General features: G+C 38.8%; 2 protein-coding genes across 2 annotated transcripts; one reads left to right on the forward strand and one right to left on the reverse strand.

The window, feature by feature from the left end:
- Positions 1-412: 412 nt before the first annotated feature.
- Positions 413-4,904, forward strand: LOC309381202 (angiogenin-2-like). Its single transcript, XM_081931931.1, has 2 exons — positions 413-444; positions 4,177-4,904. The coding sequence occupies exon 2, from the start codon at positions 4,199-4,201 to the stop codon at positions 4,628-4,630; it is 432 nt and encodes a 143-aa protein (XP_081788057.1). The 5' UTR covers positions 413-444; positions 4,177-4,198; the 3' UTR covers positions 4,631-4,904.
- A 9,908-nt stretch (positions 4,905-14,812) lies between these two features.
- On the reverse strand, positions 14,813-15,244 carry LOC309401323 (angiogenin-2-like; the record flags this gene model as incomplete). The annotated part of the gene is made up of 1 exon (XM_081970391.1): positions 14,813-15,244. One exon carries the CDS (start codon positions 15,242-15,244, stop codon positions 14,813-14,815), a length of 432 nt encoding a protein of 143 aa, XP_081826517.1.
- Positions 15,245-20,592: the final 5,348 nt, after the last annotated feature.

Below are 20,592 nucleotides of genomic sequence, written 5' to 3' on the forward strand. Positions count from 1 at the left end.
GTGTAACGGATCAGTATAAACAGATGATAATGTTAGCCCATATGTGAGATTAGGAACAGTGCTTCAGGGACAATAAAAGCATAGCGAAAAAAGTTAAAAATTACTATTTTAAAAAAAAATTAAAAAGGGGGAAAGGAGGACCATCCTGTTTTGCATGACGTTTAGAATCATTGCATAAGTTAGAGTATATCTACCATCCAACATTCCAGCAGAGAGGAATGACCAGTTTTTGTTCTCAAGGAAGTATAACCTTTCCTAAGAAAATGACATACAATTCTTTATGTAAATTAACTTGTTTGAAGTGTGGCAACATAATCTATTATTCTTTCCATTTCTTTCCCATGATGCCACAAAGTACTCTCCATATATAAGCCAATAACAAAAACACTCAAGCAGAAAACTTTCAGCCTATCTTGTGAAGATATCTTCTGTACTTTGTGGAGGGTAAGAGCTTTTACTTTTGTTCAAAGTTGAAACTACCTGCAACCTTGCAGCAAAGTGATAATGTGTGTGATGTGTGAAAAATATAGTGCAGGTGGTTCAATTAAATTCCAGAGGGAGGATATTTAAATGTTAGCTCATAATAGATCAGGGTTTAAAATGGCATTAGTGATTTGATCAACAGCTCTAGATGAGAATTGAACTGATTTTAAATGAAAGAATGAGCATATCTGAAGAAGCATCAATAAGGCAGGAATTGGTCATTATGTACTATCATAAAAAAGTTCCCCACGCACATATGTGCTAGTTGTTCCTCACTCTAGAGAGTGGTGCTCATCTCCATTTCAAAGCCGAAGACGTCTCTGTGGTCATGTGGCCTGCATGACTAAAGACCACAGATGCACGGAATGCTGTTGTCTTCCCATCAAAAGTGTTCCCTATTTTTCTACTTGCATTTTTTTTGTAATAATTTTTTATTGTTTTGTCTTTTTATCACATATTACAATCTTTACATCAACAGTTTGTACAATGTTACATCGTCGTATCTATGTATGTTTTCCTCTCTTTACCATATATTACAATCCTTATGTCATCTTATCTATACATTTTTATGATATTTTACATATTTACCTACTTTTATATACAGTTCTATTTTTATTTATGTATATTGTTTTCGGCTTAATTGTTTTTCTTATTATCCAACCATTCATACCACTTATTCCAAATTTCGTAGTATTCCGATTCTTCTTTGTCCTTTAATTTTAGGGTTAATTTGTCCATCTCTGCACAATCCAAGGTTTTTTTAATCACTAATTCGTCTGGCGGTGTATTATTTTGCTTCCAGCATTGGGCAAAGGCAATTCTAGCTGTGGTTTCTACTTGCATTTTTACATTCTTTCGAAGTGCTAGGTTGGCAGAAGCTGGGACAAGCAACGGGAGCTCACTCCATTATGCGGCGCTAGGGATTCGAACTACTGAACCACCAACATTTCTGATTGACAAGCTCAGCGTCTTAGCCACTGAGCCACTGCGTCCCTTATTTACTATCATAGAATTTCACATTAATCTTCTAGAAATGATGAAAGGTAAACGGAGAACGGAGTGGAATGAGAGAATGACATTAGGACATAGGACAAAGAGATCCAACCCCAAAACATGCAAATAAATGGAATGTGAAAATGGAACTTTTTTTCCTTCCATTTGGCCCTTATTTTCTGTCATTGGGGATATTGTCATTAAAAAAAACTTCTGGACACTTCGGTGTAGTTCCTGCTACTTTAGATGGAAAAATATTTATTAAAAAATAAAAATTAAAGAAGAAAAGCCTAAATTTTTCAGCCATGATGTCATTATGTAAATTTAAATATTCCTCAAGTAAGACATATGTTGATTGTGAGTGACCAACGCAGCATATTGATTAGGCCAAACTTAGTAGTCCTCTTCTATGTCTGGGAGACGTGCCTGGGACTTATCAGTAAAACAAATAGAATTTTTTGGCAGCCATTTAAGGAGAGAGAAAAAAGAGCCCAACTAATGAATTGTTAAATAGGAAGTTAACCAATAAATATCCTTTATGTATGTAATTAACAAAACCAAAAGCTCATTTAAAAATTCCGAGGACATTTTAGTAAAGGCCACTATCTTCATTCTGAATCACAGCTTTCAAAGTATTGCATTGTGCTTTTGTACCATGACCTATATAAAACCAAAATAGCAATAACAATAACAATAGCACTTATATACCTCTTTACAGTGCTTTACAACCCTCTCTAAGTAGATTACAGTGTAAGCGTATTGATCCCAACAATCTGGGTCCTCATTTTACCCACCTTGGAAGGATGGAAAGCTGAGTCAACCTTGAGCCGGTCAGGATCAAACTACTGGCAGTCAGCAGAGTTAGTCTGCAATGCTTCATTCTAATCACTGTTCCATCATGGCTCTAATTGTAATGGCAAATGATCCCCTAACTGTAGAAGCATGACCAGTTTTGTCAACTCCCCCCAAAAAGCACAGGTTACTGTGTAAAAGAATGAAGGACATGAAGCACAATCAGGTTTGAAACATTCTTTTATTACCCCTCATTTCAATAAAGGGCTTTAGCCTTCATTTGGGGCTCCTAGACTGGTTAGTAGGCCTGGAAGCCATCTTTTGCATTGGGCCTTCTGGTCTGCCACATTTACTGCTGTGGGAAACTGGGAAGGGGGGGGTATATGGTGTATGGGTGATATATAGTCAAAATAACATTATTTTCTCAGAGAGTCAAGGACGCCTTGCCCTGCAGCTGCGATGGTGTGACTAGAAGGCATCTCTAGTTGGGATGGTGATTGATTGGGCCATGTGATGGACATGAAGGTGCTGGGTAGGGACTTGGACTTTCATTTGGCTGGAGAAAACCTGGAAGCTTTCAGATTCATGTTTTCCCAGATGTGCCAATATGACATCTCTAATAAAATGGAACTTTGAGGAATTTCAAGCCTTGGAATCTTCTTTCATTAGGGGTGTTACTTGAAACCCTGACACTGGTCTACTGATTAGGGCTAATAGATCTCTCTCCTGAAATAGGGTAATTGAAAATACATTAATTGTAAGGGGAAGATAGGCAGGAGCATAGTATGCAGAAAGAAACCCAAAAGAATAGAGGGATAATGTGACCCTCTGAAAACTATCAGGTTGGATCTAGGCAGTGATTCAGCAAAGCATAATTCTCAGTCTACCTCTGTCTCTCTCTTTTGCATAATGTTTAAAAGAGAAAGGAATTCATCAAATCAGTGATGAATTTGGTTCTATCAAGGACTTATTGTTCTATATTCAATGGGCAATCCATCCCAACAAAACACATTACAAAACACATTTGAATTATGTTTGATGACTGTGGAAGAGATGCACGAAAGTCTTTTGTAACCAACTGATACACTTTCTACAGTATGTAAAGAAAGAAAATTTTTTGTGTTGTGTTTGTTTTGAAAATTAATAAAAAACACACACACATTACTCCGCGTTTTAGTGCTACTAATATATTTACCATAATAGACACAAAAAAGTAATTGGAACAGGATCTTGAGTTGTAAATGAACCAGTAAGATCAGGAGGGCAAATGTTTTTTTAAGATATAGATAAATATCTCAAGTTTCTGGACTTTATCCAGAAGTGGTATTCAACCGGTTGTCTCCGGTTCCTGGGAAAGCTGTGGTGGGCTGCGGCCACCTGCCCCGATGTAATGCACAAGCACTACATGCGCGCATTCACATTTGCGAACCAGTAGGGAAGGTAAGAGAATCCCACCACTGACTTTATCATGTATTTACAGTAGTTTGTCACCATTTGGAGGAATGGTTTTTTAGACAATGCAATATTCTCCCTTTTGAACTCTTCAAAACTGTCAGCTTCTGTCTCCAAGATTATACAATCCAATGAAAAGTTTGATGAAGGCAATGACAAACTGTTTTTCAATAACTTACCAAATATTACATAATTGTGTTTGTGACAGTATATTTCTGCTTGTTTAGCTAAAGGAACATAGTAACTATAATAAATATGAACAAGTTGCAAGCATCATAATTTTGACCACATGCCTATGGGGATGCTGCAAATGTTTTAACTGCAGAAAATGATCATAAGTCACTTTTTTCGGTGCCCCTACAACTTTGAACAGTCACTAAATGAACTGTTGTAAGTCAAGGACTACTTTGGTGTAGTGCCATCAAAACATTGATCTCTCTTCTCTCCTTTTTTCAGGTGTCCCTTTCGAACTGCCGACATGAGAATGCCTTTTAAAGGATATGAATTGGTCCTCTTCTTTGTTCTGGCTGTGGTGATGTTACCAGGGGCCTATGCTCCTGATTACCCGACCTTCTTGAGACAGCATTATGATAATCCAAAGAGCAACGTTGGCAACCGCTACTGCGATACCATGATGCAAAGACGGGGGATGACCAGGCCAGTCTGCAAGGACAAAAATTCCTTCATCCATGGCACCAAGAAAAACATCATTAATGTGTGTGGTTCTGGAGGTCAGCCCTATGGTAATGGCCTTCGCCGTAGTCGTAACCGATTTTCGGTCACCACCTGCAAGCACAGAGGGGGCTCCAACCGCCCCCCTTGCAGATACAGTGAGAACACTTCACAAAGATTGATTATTGTGCGTTGTGCAGGTGGAAAACCAGTGCACTTTGACGAGAGCCAGATTTGAGCTGACATTCGAAGCTGCTCACTCAAAGGCTCAGCTCTTTAGGGCAGACCTTGCTTTCCCATTGAATATGGAAACCCCTAATCCTTATGTTTTTGTGCAAATTTGCAGCTGTTGTTTTCTTCTTCTGCATTTGTTGAATAGTCTTGCAATTTTCTTAGACTAAAAGAAAATTTAAAAAGCAAGCGCCACCAAATGCACCATTTAAGCTTGCAATGTATACCCTACCAACTGCTGTGCGATTCGAAATTCAAAGAAATAAATGTTGCATAAGATTTTACTGTGTGCAGTTTTATTTCATAAATAAAAGGGGCAATATGCTGATTCTACAAACCGCCTAGAGAGGGCTGTAAAGCAGTGTATAAGTCTATTGCTAAGTGCTATTGAATGAGTCACTGGGTCATAATCTTCTCTCCTTCAGGGTCACCCCTCCTCTCTCTTGCTAGCCCTCCCCCTCTGTATGATCAGCTCCAAGATCTGCCTATAAAATGACTGAAGATAATATAACAGAATGTTTAAAGAAAGATTTATATTTATGGGGCTATTTCCATTACCCATGCATTAAACGATCAATCACATCATATAACTAGATAATAAAAAACAAGTTCAAATTGCACTATCTACAATGTAGAACAACGAATGAGCTACAGCACAATCAGAATTGCAAAATTCTTTTATGCTAACTTCAATACAGTCATTTTAGCCTTCAGGTGCAGTTAATTTTAGTCTTCAGGTGCAGGTAATTTTATTAGGGCTGACAATCCTTTCTCCATAAATGGGATGATTAAACTGCATTAATTATAAAAGGAAAGTAACCAGGAACAAAGCAGTGGGAAACCCAAAATAATGGAAATATGATTCTCCCCAAAAAAATATCAGGCTGGCTTTAAGGCAATGATACGGCAGAAGACAGTTCCCAGTTTACCCCTCGCTCTATTGCAAAACACTGACAAGAAAAGCGCCTTGAACAATTCAACATCTATCCACAATTCATTGTTCTGAACTCAATTGGCAAAACCATTCAAACAATAAATAGTAATAATACCAGTGGGATGATAACCAGAAAATCCATCCGAAATGTAAGAACAATAAGAATATGGAGCAGGATTGTCAGAATTCCACTGACCAATATATCGCTTAGGCTTAGGGCAAATATTTGTTAAATCACTTTCTACGACATGGATATATGTGTTATATCTTAAGTAGATGTGATGTCTGGTCTCCATCATGTATTTACAATAGCTGTAAGTATCTGGAGCATCTCTTATTGGATAATCTACATGCTTCCGTTTGAAATCTTCAAAACTATCAGCTTCTGTCTCCAAGGCTATCCAAGTAACTGAAATGAGCATCCAGAGTAGGTGGATTCCCTTGGCAGCCATGTCTTCTCTCTCTCATGTGACCCCTACAAAGAGATGGGAGAGAAGGAAATAGAAAACAGTGAAAAAGGTCAAAGTGCCATCCCAAAGCTTGAAAGGGATGGGATGGGACGCCTTTTATTTCAGGATGAATTCCAGAACCATTTCATGTCATCTTTTTCTCAGGGACTTAGGTGATCTTTTTACAATGTAGAAAGCCAGCACTAGTGGTGGGTTCCAGATCCCGTTCCAACTGGTACCCGGCGTCCTCAACATGAATGCATGCAATGTGCAAGCACACATGCGTCTTACCATTCAGCGACACCTCCGCAATGCTCCAGCTGCTTGGCTGTATGCACTGTGCATGTGCGCGGAAGCACTGGACAGCTTAAAGAAAGATAAGGAGCGCGCGCGGGTGGGTGGGCCCTCTGGAGCACCGTACCGGAATGGTGCCCAGTGCTCCGGGCAGGCTCTGGTACACCCGTACCGGGGTGTACCATCTGCAACCCACCTCTGGTCTGCCCCTACAACCCCCTCCAAGAAGAATGAAATATTTTCGGAAATATTAAAGAGGCAGAATATTATATTTCACTAATTGAGAAATTGAGAAACATGTTTTTAGAGGCAGGAAACAGCCCTAGTCTCTCTGCCCCCAAGCAGAAACTGAGGAGGCAGCTTTTAGAAATGCAGATTTGGTAATCCATTCAGAAAAACTGGGTCAAGATGGAAACTCAGATAAGCAACAAGCAAAAGATTGACAAAAATTAGCTCAGACAAATACCTAGGATTTGCATTTCCTCTTTTGCCTACAGAGCCAGCTATGAAACAAAACAACACATACAAAAAACTTTCCTCAATTTCGTCAAGCATGTGGTTTGGTTACAGGTTTTTGTGCATCAATTTTTACAATTAGAAATAAAATCACTGGTTATCCATCGAACATGACTAAATACATCTCTGTCATTGAGCATCCTGCGTGCAGGTTACCATTACTAATCCTTCATTTCAAACAAACCTTATTTTCTTAATTCCTTAATTATCTATTAAGCAACAATAAATCTTTATAAAATTATAAAATCACCCATCTCTATCTATTGGTCTTACAAAAAATAAAAACAGTAATACTAAGAAAAAAGAAAAAAGATTTCCCTTCGACTCTTATTGTACATTACTTTCAATTAACCACAATGTCACCAATCAACCATAGAATATGGAATACTTATAGTATAACATATTCGACTCCAGTAATAATTTTCCACTGTTAATCCAAATAGTTATTGAATATTTCAATTCATGTATGTATCAATTATTCATTACATCATCATTAGTCCATTTAACATACAAGAATTTTTCCAGTATAACATGATCACTGTTTACAATTGAGGCTCTGTTTTGGGCCCAGTACTGTTCAACATCTTCATCAATGATTTAGATGAGGGAATAAATGGAGAACTCATCAAATTTGCAGATGACACCAAGCTGGCAGGAATAGCCAACACTCCAGAAGATAGGCTTAAGATACAGAAGGATCTTGACAAACTTGAACATTGGGCACTATCTAATAAAATAAAATTCAATGGTGAAAAGAGTAAGGTTCTACATTTAGGCAAGAAAAACGGAATGCACAGGTACAGTATAGGTGGTACCTTGCTCAGTAGTAGTAACTGTGAGAGGGATCTTGGAGGATCCTAGTGGTTGTCCTAGTGGACAACCATTTAAATATGAGCCAGCCGTGTGCAGCAGCTGCCAAAAAAGCCAACACAGTTCTAGTCTGCATAAACAGAGGGATAGAATCAAGATCATGTGAAGTGTTAATACCACTTTATCATGCCTTGAGAAGGCCACACTTGGAATACTGCATTCAGTTTTGGTCACCATGATGTAGAAAAGATGTGGAGACTCTAGAAAGAGTGTAGAGAAGAGCAACAAAGATGATTAGGGGACTGGAGACTAAAACATATGAAGAACAGTTGCAGGAACTGGGTATGTCTAGTTTAATAGAAAGAAGGTCTAGGGGAGACATGATAGCAGTGTTCCAATATCTCAGGGGCTGCTACAAAGAAGAGGAGTCAAACTATTCTCCTGGGCACCTGAGGGTAGAACAAGAAGCAATGGGTGGAAACTAATCAAGGAGAGAAGCAACTTAGAGCTCAGGAGAAATTTCCTGGCAGTTAGAACAATTAATCAGTGGAACAGCTTGCCTCCAGAAGTTGTGAATGCCCCAACACTGGAAGTCTTTAAGAAGATGTTGGATAGCTATTTGTCTGAAACAGTATAGGGTTTCCTGCCTAGGCAGGGGGTTGGACTAGAAGACCTCCAAGGTCCCTTCCAACTCTGCTATTGTATTGTATTGTATGTAGGGGTCATAGCTGGCTCTGTAGGCAAAAGAGGAAATGCAAATCCTAGGTATTTGTCTGAGCTAATTTTTGTCAATCTTTTGCTTGTTGCTTATCTGAGTTTCCATCTTGACCCAGTTTTTCTGAATGGATTACCAAATCTGCATTTCTAAAAGCTGCCTCCTCAGTTTCTGCTTGGAGGCAGAGAGACCAGGGCTGTTTCCTGCCTCTAAAAACATGTTTCTCAATTTCTCAATTAGGGAAATATAATATTCTGCCTTTTTAATATTTCCCAAAATATTTCATTCTTCTCGGAGGGGGTTGTAGGTACAGACCAGTGGTGGGTTGCAGACGGTACACCCAGTTATGGGTGTACCAGAGTCTGCTTGGAGCACCGGGCACCATTCCAGTACGGTGCTCCAGAGGGCCCACCTACCCGCCGGCGCTCCTTACCTTTCTTTAAGCTCTCCGGTGCTTCCACGCATGTGCACGGTGCATACAGCGCCTGTGCAACGCTTTGCCAAGCAGATCGAGCGTCACCGAGGCTCGCGGAGGCATTGCTGGATGGTAAGACGCATGCGCGCGCTGCACGCTTGCACACTGCATGCATTCATATTGAGGACGCCGGGGCCCGTTGCAACCAGTACTGATGAAAAAGTAATTAAAAAATTATATGGATATTTATTAGAGGTTAAACTACAAGAGGAACAAGTTAAAGAAACTATGATAGTGGGGGGTGGAATTGGACATGGGATTGATTTAGAGAAATGGCAGAAATTGTGGACACCAAATTATAAAATGACGGTGTTAACTGCATGTAAAGAAAATTTGTATAAGATGTTTTACAGGTGGCATCTACCCCCAATGAGAATAGCAAGAATATTCAAGGATAAATCAGAAAAGTGTTGGAAATGTCATCAGATACTGGGTTCTTACTATCACATGTGGTGGACTTGCATTGAAGCTAAAAGATACTAAACTAAGATTCACATGTGGTTGGAGAAAATGATACACAAACACATAGACCTTAAACCAGATTTTTTTTTATTGGGAATTATACCAAAAACTTACAATAAAGACTTGAAATATTTGATTATAAACATTCTAACAGCAGCTAGAATCGTATTTGCAAAAAACTGGAAAAATGAAACAATACCAAAACAAGAGGGAGTTATACGAAAGATAACAGAGTGTGCTGACATGAGCAAATTGACATTTGAAATCAGAGAACAAGAAGATGAGGAATTTTATAAGATGTGGGACTTGTTTTATCAGTGGTTGGACAGAAAAGCCTGGAAATGAAAAATATTTCATGTATGTTTTAATTGAAGGAGATAAGTAATAATACAATTATGTTGTTAAATAGATTAATAATGATACAATGAAATGCTGACTTACATATGAATTGAATAATTTAGAATATTTTGTTTTAAAATGAAGGATAAATGTACATTCAATAGACAATTGGTAATATTATGCATAACCCTAGGTAGTGATGTATAATACAAAGATATTTTGTTGTTGATAAATAGTTTAATAAGGAAGTAATGAAAGATTGGTATTTTTATGAAGCGAGCATTTAGAATACTTTATTTAAAAATGAAGGAACAATATTTTTGTTGGACTGTATGATGTACAAGGACAACAATGAACATAAACATGCTTGATGGATGATCAGTGGGACTATGCATAATTGAAAGTAGTGATGTATAAACATAAATATTTACATTGTAAAAATAATTAGAATGACATAAGTGATTACATAAAGGTATATTGTTATAAAATAGACAATTAAGAATGCAAGGGAATTAGGCTTGCTGAAAGGAAAGAAATATTAATTGTAATTGAACATATGATGCAAAATGAAAGTGAGGTACCTGTTCTGACCCCCCTTCCTCCGTTGCCCACACAGAACACACACTCCGGAACAGTATAAGGGAACAAGGTTTATTGCACAAGCAGACAAGAGGTTCCGTGGCAGCAAGCCACCAAGACAAAACTCACAGGAACAGAACACAAAAGCAGCTATCCAGCTTGCCAGGATTCCAGACTAGAGCTTCTGGCATAAGTCTTCTGCTGACTGCTGCGAAGGGAGTATGCAAAGTCCACCCTTTTATAACCTAAAAAGGGTGTCTCCCCAAACAGCAGCTGAGAGCTCTTTACCGCCTATAATTACGCCCACGCTCCTTGCGTCTGTGGGCGCGCTGGTAACGGGCATCTAGAAACGCCCTGCTGAATTCTGACTCACTGTCTCGTGAGTCCTCCCTGCTGCTCCAAGGCATGGCATCGGGAGCCCCCCTTCTCTGGCTCTCACCGCTGCTCCATGCCTCAGGCGCCTCCTGGTGGCCGACCAGACTCTCGGATCCCTGCTCAGCATCCGAATCCCGTCCAGGGTCGCCCATCTCCTCTGGAGCTAACTCGTAGGGACTATCACTCTCGGAGTCTGGTGGCAGCGGCAGCGGCAACGGCAACGGCTGGGCCACAACACGTACCTATCCATATTAGATGGAAAATTTGTGACTGTATAGGTAACTGAAAATATGGATGCACAAAGCTTGTAACCAAACGACATGCTGTACCTAATGGATGAGAATTTTTTATGTTTAAAAAAATAAAAAAAAAGATGTTGGATAGCCATTTGTCTGAAACAATATAGGGTTTCCTGCCTAAGCAGCGGGTTGGATTAGAAGACCTCCAAGGTCCCTTCCAACTCTGCTATTGTATTGTATTGTATTGTACTGGAAAACAATCAGATGAGCTAACACAACAAGTAGTCCTCAACTTACAACAATTTGTTTAGTGACCATTCAAAGCAGTGGTGAATTTTTTTTTTTTACTACTGGTTCTGTGGGTGTGGCTTGATGGGCATGGTAGGGGAAGGATATTGCAAAATCTCATCCCCAAGCCACTCTGGGGCCAGCCAGAGATGGATGGCATTTGCCAGTTCTCCAAACTACTCAAAATTTCCACTACTCCGAACTACTCAAGATTTCTGCTCCAGAACCTGTCAGAACCTGCTGGATTTCACCCTTGATTCAAAGTTACATTCAAAAAAAAAGTGATGTATGACCATTTTTCACACTTACGACCCTTACAGTCAATTGATGAAAATTTGGACGCTTGGCAACTGGCATGTATTTATAATGAAGTCAATGGGAAGAGGACCTCCCCGTCAACGCAAAGAAAGCATCTCTTCAATTGCAGTATACAAAAGATAACTTCAGACTAGAAGGATGAAAGTCTTCTGCTTGAGAGCTTTCAATTGTGGTTTATATAGAGCAGTGATAGCTAACCTTTTTGTCCTCATGTGCCAAAAACACATGTGTGCATGCCCACACCCATAATGCAATGCGTGCGTGACAAACCCTGTGCACCCTGCCCTCCTGCGCATGAGTGCACAACCCCCATGCTCCACCTCCCCCTGAACATGAGCATACTAACTCCCCATGGAGCATTTTGGGCCTAGCAGGCTTCCCTGAAGCATCCTGAGACAAAAACAGGCCACGGGGAGTGGGGCACAAACACCTTGTGGCTCATTTTGGGCCTAGAAGGCCTCCCTGAAGCCCCCTAGGATCAGAAATGGGATGTGGGGGGGGCACTGTTTTCGGCCTAGAAGGCCTTCCTGAAGCCTCCTGAGAGAAAAAGAGGCCACGGGGAGTGGGGCACACATACCCTATGGCCCGTTTTGGGCCTAGCAGGCCTCCCTGAAGCCCCCTAGGATCAGAAATGGGATGTGTGTGGGGGGGGGCACCTCACCCACCCATTGCCCATTTTGGGCCTAGAAGGCCTTCCTGAAGCCTCCTGGGACCAAAAACGGAGTGGGGGGATGCTGCACCCCCTGTGCTCCCTCCACCCCCTGCACATTCACGTGTGACCTCCTTGCATGCATGGGTGACCCCTGCACATGTACATGTGATTTCCCATGCATGGGCACATGACCCACACATGCACACGTGACCCCATGCATGCATGTGTGACTTTGCGCATGCACATGTGCCTCCTGCATGCGCAGCAGAGATCCAAAAATCATCTGGCTGGCAAGAGGCATGCACACATGTCCAGTGGAGCTGAGCTGGGCAATGGCTTGCGTGCCTGCAGAAAGGGCTCTGCAGGCCACCTTTGGCACATGTGCCATAGGTTCACCATTAGGGATATAAGGAGCTTTCCATCAGGCATCATGGGAAATAATGTAGGATTATATCACCAAATGTCAGACAAGTTAAGAAACATAAATAATGATATGCCATTTTCTAAGCGATAGATTATATTTCGTTAAGAATAATAGCTGGCCATTACTCTATTCGAATGTTGGATGGCACTTGCTTCACATCATGCAAAAGTTCTATACATGCTGGAAGACAGGATATTCTTCCATTTGCTTTTGCCAAATTTTGACATTCTTTCCTATGTTTCCCAGGGCTTGAAGCGTTGTCCCTAATCCCATGTGTAATCCATCATTGTCAGTCTATGCTAATCATTTCTGCAGGTTTTTAAAAGGGGGAAAATGATTTAGTACACTTCAAACTATTACAATAAATAAAGTATGCACCTATTTTTGAAAAGGGATCAAATGACAAATAATTGCATCCTACTGGTATTTAATGATGGAAAGTTACACGTGCCCAAGTAGGTTTTCAAAAAAAGTATGATACAAAATTGCTGTAACAGCTATAGAGGTAACAGCCATTATGTCTGCCATGTCAATTATTATTTCTGAATGGGGCTTTTTGTCTCTCTGCTTTAAATTCTACATGTCTCCAGATTTTTTTCTGCGGTTACATTTAATTTTTTAGAGGAAAAAAAACAACCTTTGTCAATCTTTTCAGTCAGAGCTCTTAGAGAATTCTTTCATTATTGTTTATTGTTGTTGTTGTTCATTGCACAGTCAGTCAGATGTTCAAACTAGAATTGGAATTTTTTTATTCAATAGGTGAATAAAAAAATTCCACAAACTTGAGATAGGTAAATCTGGATGTTTGATGACATTTACAGATATTGTTGCATGCAAAATGTTGTAAGTAAAGCTGTCTTTTGCAATTGACTAATGGTGAATTTGTCAATGCCAGGGGTATTCAGTGGTACTCCAGTTGTTTAGGGATTACACTCAAGGTACTTATGACTATAGGTACTTCCCGTGCTTTAGTATTTTGTAACAAAAGGCTCAAAGATTTCACAGGAATGATCCCTAGCTTTCACCAGATGCTCAAAGGAATGCTGACATGCACAAAAGTTAAGAACTCCTGGCCTTAATGGAACAGATTCAGAGGAATTTGATTCAACTAGAGGATTCAAATAAAATTGGGGCTTCGATTTGCAGATTAAATTGAGTTGCATTTCAATCAAATTTCAAAGTCAATTTTTCACTTTTTGTTTGAGGGAGGAACAAAAGTTTTTTGGGGAGAGAAATCTATGGATCTTTTTCTGCCTTTAAATTTCATATTATTATTATTACTTTAGGTAACAATAAAACATTCACTCATAATGTCTGTTGGGCAAATGCTTCCATGTGATACTTTTTAGGGAAATTGATGCTATTTAGTTAGCATCTGTGTGTAACTAAATGCATAGAGATGGATCATGTGAGGTATTAATGTCATGCTATAGACTCTCAGTAAACCACACCTAGAATACTGCATCCAGTTTTGGTCACCACACTATAAAAAAGATTTGAGACTTTATAAAGAGGGAGGAGAAGAGCAGCAAAGATGATAAGGGGACCGGACGCTAAAACATATGAAGAATGGTTATAGGAGCTGGCCATGGCTAGTCTAGTGAAGAGAAGGACCAGGGGAGACATGATAGCAGTGTTCCAATATTTCAGGGGCTGCCACAGAGACGAGGGGCATCAAGCTATTTTCCAAAGTACTTGAAGGCCAGACAAAGAATAATGGATAGAAACTGATCCAGGAGAGATTCAACCTAGAAATAAGGAGAAATTTTCTCACAGAACAGTTAACCAATGGAACAGAAGTTTTCTTCAAAGATTGTGGGAGCTTCATTTCTGGAAGCATTGAAGAAGAGATTAAACTGCCATCTGTCAGAAATGGTGTAGGGTGGGAGTGGGGGTGGGGGTTGGAATAGATGGTATACAAGGTCCCCTCCAACTCTGTTACTCTGTTCTGTTGTATTCAGGTGAGGTAGGAGATGAGGTCATTCATAGAATCCCTTCATTTCCTCAGTTAAAGCAATATTTATGAAATAAAATTGCACACAGTAAAATCTTATGCAACATTTATTTCTTTGAATTTCAAATCGCACAGCAGTTGGTAGGGTATACATTGCAAGCTTAAATGGTGCATTTGGTGGTGCTTGCTTTTTTAATTTTCTTTTAGTCTAAGAAAATTGCAAGACTATTCAACAAATGCAGAAGAAGAAAACAACAGCTGCAAATTTGCACAAAAACATAAGGATTAGGGGTTTCCATATTCAATGGGAAAGCAAGGTCTGCCCTAAAGAGCTGAGCCTTTGAGTGAGCAGCTTCAAACATCAGCTCAAATCTGGCTCTCGTCAAAGTGCACCGGTTTTCCACCTGCACAACGCACAACAATCAATCTTTGTGAAGTGTTCTCACTGTATCTGCAAGGGGGGCGGTTGGAGCCCCCTCTGTGCTTGCAGGTGGTGACCGAAAATCGTTTACGACTACGCCGAAGGCCATTACCATAAGGCTGACCTCCAGAACCACACACATTAATGATGTTTTTCTTGGTGCCATGGATGAAGGAATTTTTGTCCTTGCAGACTGGCCTGGTCATCCCCCGTCTTTGCATCATGGTATCACAGTAGCGGTTTCCAGCGCTGGTCTTTGGATTATCATAATGCTGTCTCAAGAAGGTCGGGTAATCAGGAGCATAGGCCCCTGGTAACATCACCACAGCTAGAACAAAGAAGAGGACCAATTCATATCCTTTAAAAGGCATTCTCATGTCGGCAGTTCGAAAGGGACACCTGAAAAAAGGAGAGAAGAGAGATCAATGTTTTGGTGGACTATCAGAGGCACTACAAGTAGCCATGGAAATGTTATAACAGTAGATACGTTAAATTTAAAGTATTCATATTAAAATAAGAATAAATGTACGTAATGAATATGGTGGTACGTTTAACTATTACGACAAAACAAAATTTCATCAGACAATGATGAAATGTTTGTATTAAAAGAAAAAACTTTTTTTTAAAAACGGAGATAATAAGGAAGATATTAACATGTGCAGAAATGGATAGAGTAACGTTAGCATTAAAAAATAAGGGAGAGATGGAATATTATGATATACGGAATAGATTTTATCAATGTCTGAAAAAAAGAGGTGGGAGTTAACATGAAAAAATGAGGCCAAAGAGACCTGAAATGAGAGATTATATATGTATTTTATTTGTATTAAAATGAATATGTTGGTCAAAAATAATTGACTAGCACTGTGTAAGTAGTATATATGCTATTTGTCTTGCACATTGGTTTCTATGGCAGATGAAATGCCATGGTGTTCAATATACTTATTTGTAAATAATAAAAATCTTTTTTTAAAAAAGTAGTCCTTGACTTACAACAGTTCATTTAGTTACAGCTCAAAATTACAACGGCACTGAAAAAAGTGACATGATCATTTCCGGCAGTTAAAATATTTACAGCATCCCCATAGTATAATGCAATCAAAATTCAGATGCTTGCAACTGGTTCATATTATGGCTTCTACATCCCAGGGTCATGTGATCGCGTTTTGCAATCTTCTGACAAGCAAAGTCAATGGGAAGCCAGATTCACTTAACAACCAGGTTACTAACTTAACAACTGTAGTGATTCGTTTTTACGAAATGTCGTCAAATGGGACAAAACTAGGCATAAGGACAGTTTCTTCCCCCACGCCATTATTCTGCTAAAGAACTAATTCCCGCAACACTGTTGAACTATCTAGAAAGGTCGTATTACCGTCATTACTCTCCATTACCTATCTTTTTATCTTCTTATGGCTATAATTTCATTGCTTGTATCTTACAATTTATATTGTTTATTTAGTATCCTAGTATGATTTATATTGATTGCTTATTTAGGATCCATGACTATCACTAAGTGTTGTATATAGTGTTTTATGATGATTGTATTTTTACAATGACTATGATAATGATCTATCACTATTGCTATATGTACACTGAGAGCTTATGCACCAAAGACAAATTCCTTGTGTAGAAGAAGAATTGAATAATTCTTCTGACAAATATCAAGTTGAAGACTACCTGTATTGTATTGGAAGAGATGGAAAGTAAAATGAAATTGTCCTCATTGGTATCTTTTCTTCAAATAGTTTAGGAGTCAACTTCATGATTTCTCACACTAAAATTGACTTCTAAATTATATACCGCTGTCAATATTTAATAATATCTGATCACTCTTTTGAAGCTTCTCATCAGTGATAACATGGTAAAGTAAGATTGGGGATACTGAAGTTCAAGCTTTCATAGCTCAACCTACCTCTGAGGGTTAATGTGCTGAGAATATCTGCCTATCTGCCTGCCTGCCTACCTGCCTGCCTGCCTATCTGTCTGTCTCTGCCTGCCTATCATATATCTAGGTTTGTCCTGGAAGAAAGCAATTGCAAACCAATTCTCTATTGGTTCCCATAGAGCCATGTGAGTAAGTAATTAGTAGAATTCAGGCTCACGTTGGAGGGAAATTTATTTTTACCCCCTAAAAAGAGACATGGAAACAACAAACATAAATTTTACTTGGTTAGTACAATTGATTGATAAAGGTGGAGAATTCAAGTTAAAAATAATTAAACGATTACAAAAGTTTTCCTAAGGGGAAAGTCTTAAATTTTTGAAGCTTTTTAGCTAAGAATGAAAGTAAGCAGTAAGCAGAAATATACTCTCAGACACAATTATGCAATGCTTGGTAAGTTATTGAAAAACAGTTTGTCATTGCCTTCATTGAAGTTTTTCAACTTTCCTGTTGAGTCAGCAGGCAATTCATTTTCTGGTGGTTTCCATTCCAAGTATGAAACAGACTAAATTGGTTTAGTTGCATGAATATCTATGTGCTTGGAGGTATGGGTGTTTTGTACATCTACACATAGACATACAGATATAAATCTATGTGTATGTACAGATAGAGAGACTTATATTTTTACCAGTATTAATAACTTCCTATAGGTGATACAGAACAGAAACAAAATTTCTAACCTGCTATAAGACAAGATAAAACTACTGTCATGCTGCCTGTAGAGATTTTTAGTCATTCAGATCATGGTTGTCCCAAAGGTGCTTTTTTTTTTCCAGGAGGCAACTGGACTTTCTTGTTTGTTTTTTCTTTTGAAGACATTCTACTTCTCATCCCCGAAGAAGAGCTGAGAAGCGGAATGTCTTCAAAGGAAAAAAACAACAAGAAAGTCTACATGCCTCCTGAAAAAAGCACCTTTGGGATTACTGTCACAGTGCATGCAAGGAAATAGGATCTTAAAGGAAGAACACCTTCAGTTGTCAAAAATGACAGCAAATTAAAGAGAAAATCCCAACCTCCGATCAAAGCACTGAAATAATTCGTTTAAGTCAATATCCAGTAATAAATACAAAATTTCCTTAGCAGCTCAAATGAGAAGATGATGAATGTATTACAGACAGAACGTGCCAAGGAAAAGATTATCAGGGAAACATGTACTTGGTAAGGTATAACAACCATCATGGGTGCCACTTTAACAACACTGAACAGCAGTTTGACTGAAGGAGGAGACCAATTCTAGACAAATATCCAGTCAACATAGCCATATGGCAGCCAACAATGACAATACAGAAGGTTCATGGCAAATCAATGTATAATTGGCAAATTGTGCATGCATGCAAAACTCGATTGACAATAGGCAATTGGAATATTATATAGTATTAATGGCTTGGAACATCTTATTTTTAGGCAGAATGAGTCAGAATTATATAAAGATGTTATGAACCAAAACTGTTGCTCAGATATCCAATTTCTCCCATTTTTATCCATTCAGAGAACACTTTAATTTTGTATTCTTACTTACTTACTTTTCATTTCTAGGCTCAGTGTAATAAGTATCATTTCAGTACTTCCTGTTGGAAATCACTATTTTTTCAGCCTTTCTCAGAACATTTGCTTTCCTTTTTATCTTTCTTGGTGGTGATACCATGATGCCCTTTTAGATATAGATAGATAGATGATAGATAGATGATAGATAGATGATAGATAGATAGATAGATAGATAGATAGATAGATAGAGGCAGACAGACAGAGAAACAGACAGAAAGACTGATAGATAGATAGATAGATAGATAGATAGATAGATAGATAGATAGATAGAGAGAGAGAGAGAGAGAGAGAGATACAGTTGATATAGAGATAGATAATGAACGAGTGGCCCAAATTAGCTGAATGAACTTACAGATACAAAGAGGGGGGGGGGGGTAGGCATACAGAGAAAGAGAGACAGACAGATATAGATGATATAGAGATAGATAATGGATGTAGCTATAGATATATAGTTATAGATATGCATGATATAGAGTTATCTAAATATAGAGAGATATAGATATAGACAGAGAGAGTGATAGATAAAAAGAGAGAGAAAGAGAAGAGATTAGAGAGACAGAGACATAGATACATAGATATAGCTATAGATATGGATATGATATAGATAGACATACTGTTTTTCTCTAGCTGTGTCCATTACTTTGTATTCATTTATTAGACTTAAATTCCATCTGTTGTTCTGGTGCTAAGATGGCTGTCTAGCACTTCCTCCTCCCCTCCCCCAACAACGTCTGTGTGAGGTTATTTGGAATAAGAGAGAATGAGTGGCCCAAATTAGCTGAATGAGCTTCAGTGGCTGACGGTGTTTATCCAGCATCTTTACTACTACTGCACCAGATGGCTTCCTGAAACTAAGAAACAAGGACTAAGTTTTGCAAAATTTTCATTTACATTTTTGTAATTAATTTAATTTCAGTTTGCTCAAACAATAATCAAACAATTCTAGGGGAGCATTTCAAAGATAAAGACATCTCCAACTTACCCAACCTCAGACTAGTCTTGAATAAGAACTTCCTATTCTATTCCAGAAATAGTCTGTCTGTTATTCAAGGTGCCTTCGGAATTAATATATAAAGCTTCAGTGGGGCACGGTTAGGATTAAAGAGGAAGAAGGGGTAACCGTCTACCAAATATGGTATTCACATAACTGGTGAAATTGGTGTGGTTAAGTTTCAACGGCAAATGTCCTAAGAGCTCTGTGGTTCCAAAGCCACAGTGAAGAAATGCGATGGGTTGAAATAGGCAGACTTAATATGTGGAAAGGTCTGGGGGTGCTACAAAGTCATCACACAGGTGTTGACAATGTGGGATAATTTTTGCTGTAAATTTTTGGGGAAAGAGAGACATGAAAGAGACATGGGAGAAAAGAAAATGAATGAAAAAAAATGAATGAAAATAGAATGTAGATAGGGAAAATATCAGTCATGATTCAATTATGAATCATGAAAAATGTTCAAGGTTAGATTAATGTCCCTGTATCTACTGCATCATGGCTGTGAAGGAGGAGAAAAAAGACAGTGAACAACTTTTTACACTAAGCTGAATTTTAGATCTTCTCGCTGCCTATTCGTTCACCAAAATTTTCAGAACAGTTAACATTTGGCTACAGGTTGTCTTCATTTGCCAACTGCAATTGGGACCAGCAACTCTATTTCTAAGCAGATCGGTCATAAAGCAAAACATCATGTGCCTGCACACAACTTACAGCGTCAGTTTCTGCTAAGGTCACTATGTGAGTCACTCAGGCTGTTTAGAATATCATGTGACTACTACTTCCAACTTCTTGCCAGCTTTTCAATTGCCTTTACTTGGTGGAAGTTGGCCGTGAAAGTTGTGAATGTGACTGCAGGATATTATGACCTCTGTAAATGCATACCAGTTACTAAGCACCAAAAATTGTGATGGTGTGATTTCAAGAATACTGTGATGGCTGCAAGTTTGACAACCGATTGTAAGTATTCATGTAGTCACCAGGGACCAAGATCACTATTCCATTTATTTATTTATTTGGTTGGTTGGTTGGTTGGTTGGTTGGTTGGTTGGTTGGTTGGTTGGTTAGTTAGTTATTTAGTTAGATAGTTTGTCAAACATGTACGAGATAACAGATATAAGTATAAACATGGACGTGAACAAGGGAAATGAATACAAATAAATGGGGACAGTAGGACAGGGTCGTTAGGCATGCTGGTACGCTTATGCACGCCCCCTTTACGGACCTCTTAGGAATGGGGTGAT

The sequence above is a fragment of the Natrix helvetica genome (assembly GCF_964273705.1).
Source record: "Natrix helvetica genome assembly, chromosome: Z".
Taxonomy (NCBI): Eukaryota; Metazoa; Chordata; class Lepidosauria; order Squamata; family Natricidae; genus Natrix; species Natrix helvetica.

What these genes read in the sequence shown, in the direction of transcription:
- LOC309381202 (XM_081931931.1), top strand. Translation starts at nt 4,199, where the DNA reads ATGAGAATGCCTTTTAAAGGATATGAATTGGTCCTCTTCTTTGTTCTG.